General features: G+C 46.2%; 1 protein-coding gene across 1 annotated transcript; it reads left to right on the top strand.

The window, feature by feature from the left end:
• Positions 1-284: 284 nt before the first annotated feature.
• On the top strand, positions 285-1,235 carry LOC100724175 (olfactory receptor 52N2-like). Its single transcript, XM_013147563.3, has one exon. It carries the CDS (start codon positions 285-287, stop codon positions 1,233-1,235), a length of 951 nt encoding a protein of 316 aa, XP_013003017.3.

Here is a 1,235-nt window from a genome sequence, read left to right as displayed (position 1 = left end):
CATGCTAAGGGAGAAATATAGAAAATGTAGCTAGTTACTCAGTTTGCAGTGGGGCACTGAAGAGCATGTGGTTGTCTTGTGGAGGGACTTTTAGATACTGGAGTTTGAAAACTCTCAAAAGTTCAAAAAAATCCTTGTTAACATAAGGTCAATGTTCATGGTATTTGTGGGTCATATTGTCCACACAAGCCACACTTATCTAGTCTCCAACCCTATTTCTCCTTCTTTTATGCAGCAACTCATTTTGAGAAACAGCATAAAATGTTCTCCTCCTGTCGCCCAGTATGTCTGGAGCCAATAGCTCCAGCCTGATCCTGGGATTCTTCATCTTGAATGGTATTCCTGGCCTGGAAGCTGAACACATCTGGATCTCCCTCCCATTCTGCCTCATGTACATTGTTGCTGTCCTGGGAAACTGTGGGCTCATCTACCTCATTGGCCATGAGAAGGCCCTGCACCGGCCTATGTACTACTTCCTGGCTCTGCTGTCCTTCACTGATGTCACCCTGTGCTCCACAACTGTTCCCAACATGCTGTGCATATTCTGGTTTGACCTCAAGGAGATTGACTTTAATGCCTGCCTGGCACAGATGTTTTTTGTCCACACGTTGACAGGGATGGAGTCTGGAGTGCTCATGCTCATGGCCCTGGACCGCTATGTGGCCATCTGCTATCCTTTACGCTATGGCACCATCCTCACCAACCCTGTCATTGCCAAGGCTGGTCTTGCCACTTTCTTGAGGAGTGTGATGCTAATTGTCCCATTTACTTTCCTCACCAAACGCCTGCCCTATTGCCAGGGGAACCTCATCCCCCATACTTACTGTGACCACATGTCAGTGGCCAAGGTCTCCTGTGGCAATGTTAAGATCAATGCTGTCTATGGACTCTTGGCAGCCCTTTTGATTGGGGGATTTGATATGTTTTGTATCTCCGTGTCTTACACCATGATATTGCGTGCAGTGGTGAGTTTGTCATCTGTAGAAGCTCGGCAGAAGGCCTTTGGCACCTGTACCTCCCACCTATGTGCTATTGTTATCACTTATGTTCCAGCCTTATTCAGCATTTTTACTCATCGGTTTGGGGAACAAAGCATTCCCCACCATGTCCACATTATTATTGCCAATCTCTATCTGATGTGCCCTCCAACTCTGAATCCCATTGTTTATGGAGTCAAGACCAAGCAGATCCAGGAAGGAGTGCTAAAGCTATTTTATAAGGAGAAAAATACATAA

Source organism: Cavia porcellus, unplaced genomic scaffold, assembly GCF_034190915.1.
Source record: "Cavia porcellus strain 051 isolate PalLab524CR breed Dunkin Hartley unplaced genomic scaffold, mCavPor4.1 scaffold_9, whole genome shotgun sequence".
In the NCBI taxonomy this organism is placed as follows: domain Eukaryota; kingdom Metazoa; phylum Chordata; class Mammalia; order Rodentia; family Caviidae; genus Cavia; species Cavia porcellus.
The sequence above is the reverse complement of the archived record's forward strand: the minus strand, read 5'-3'. Positions and strand labels throughout refer to the sequence as shown.

Excerpts from the sequence above, each read along its gene's own strand:
- LOC100724175 (XM_013147563.3), top strand. The coding sequence starts at position 285 with ATGTCTGGAGCCAATAGCTCCAGCCTGATCCTGGGATTCTTCATCTTG.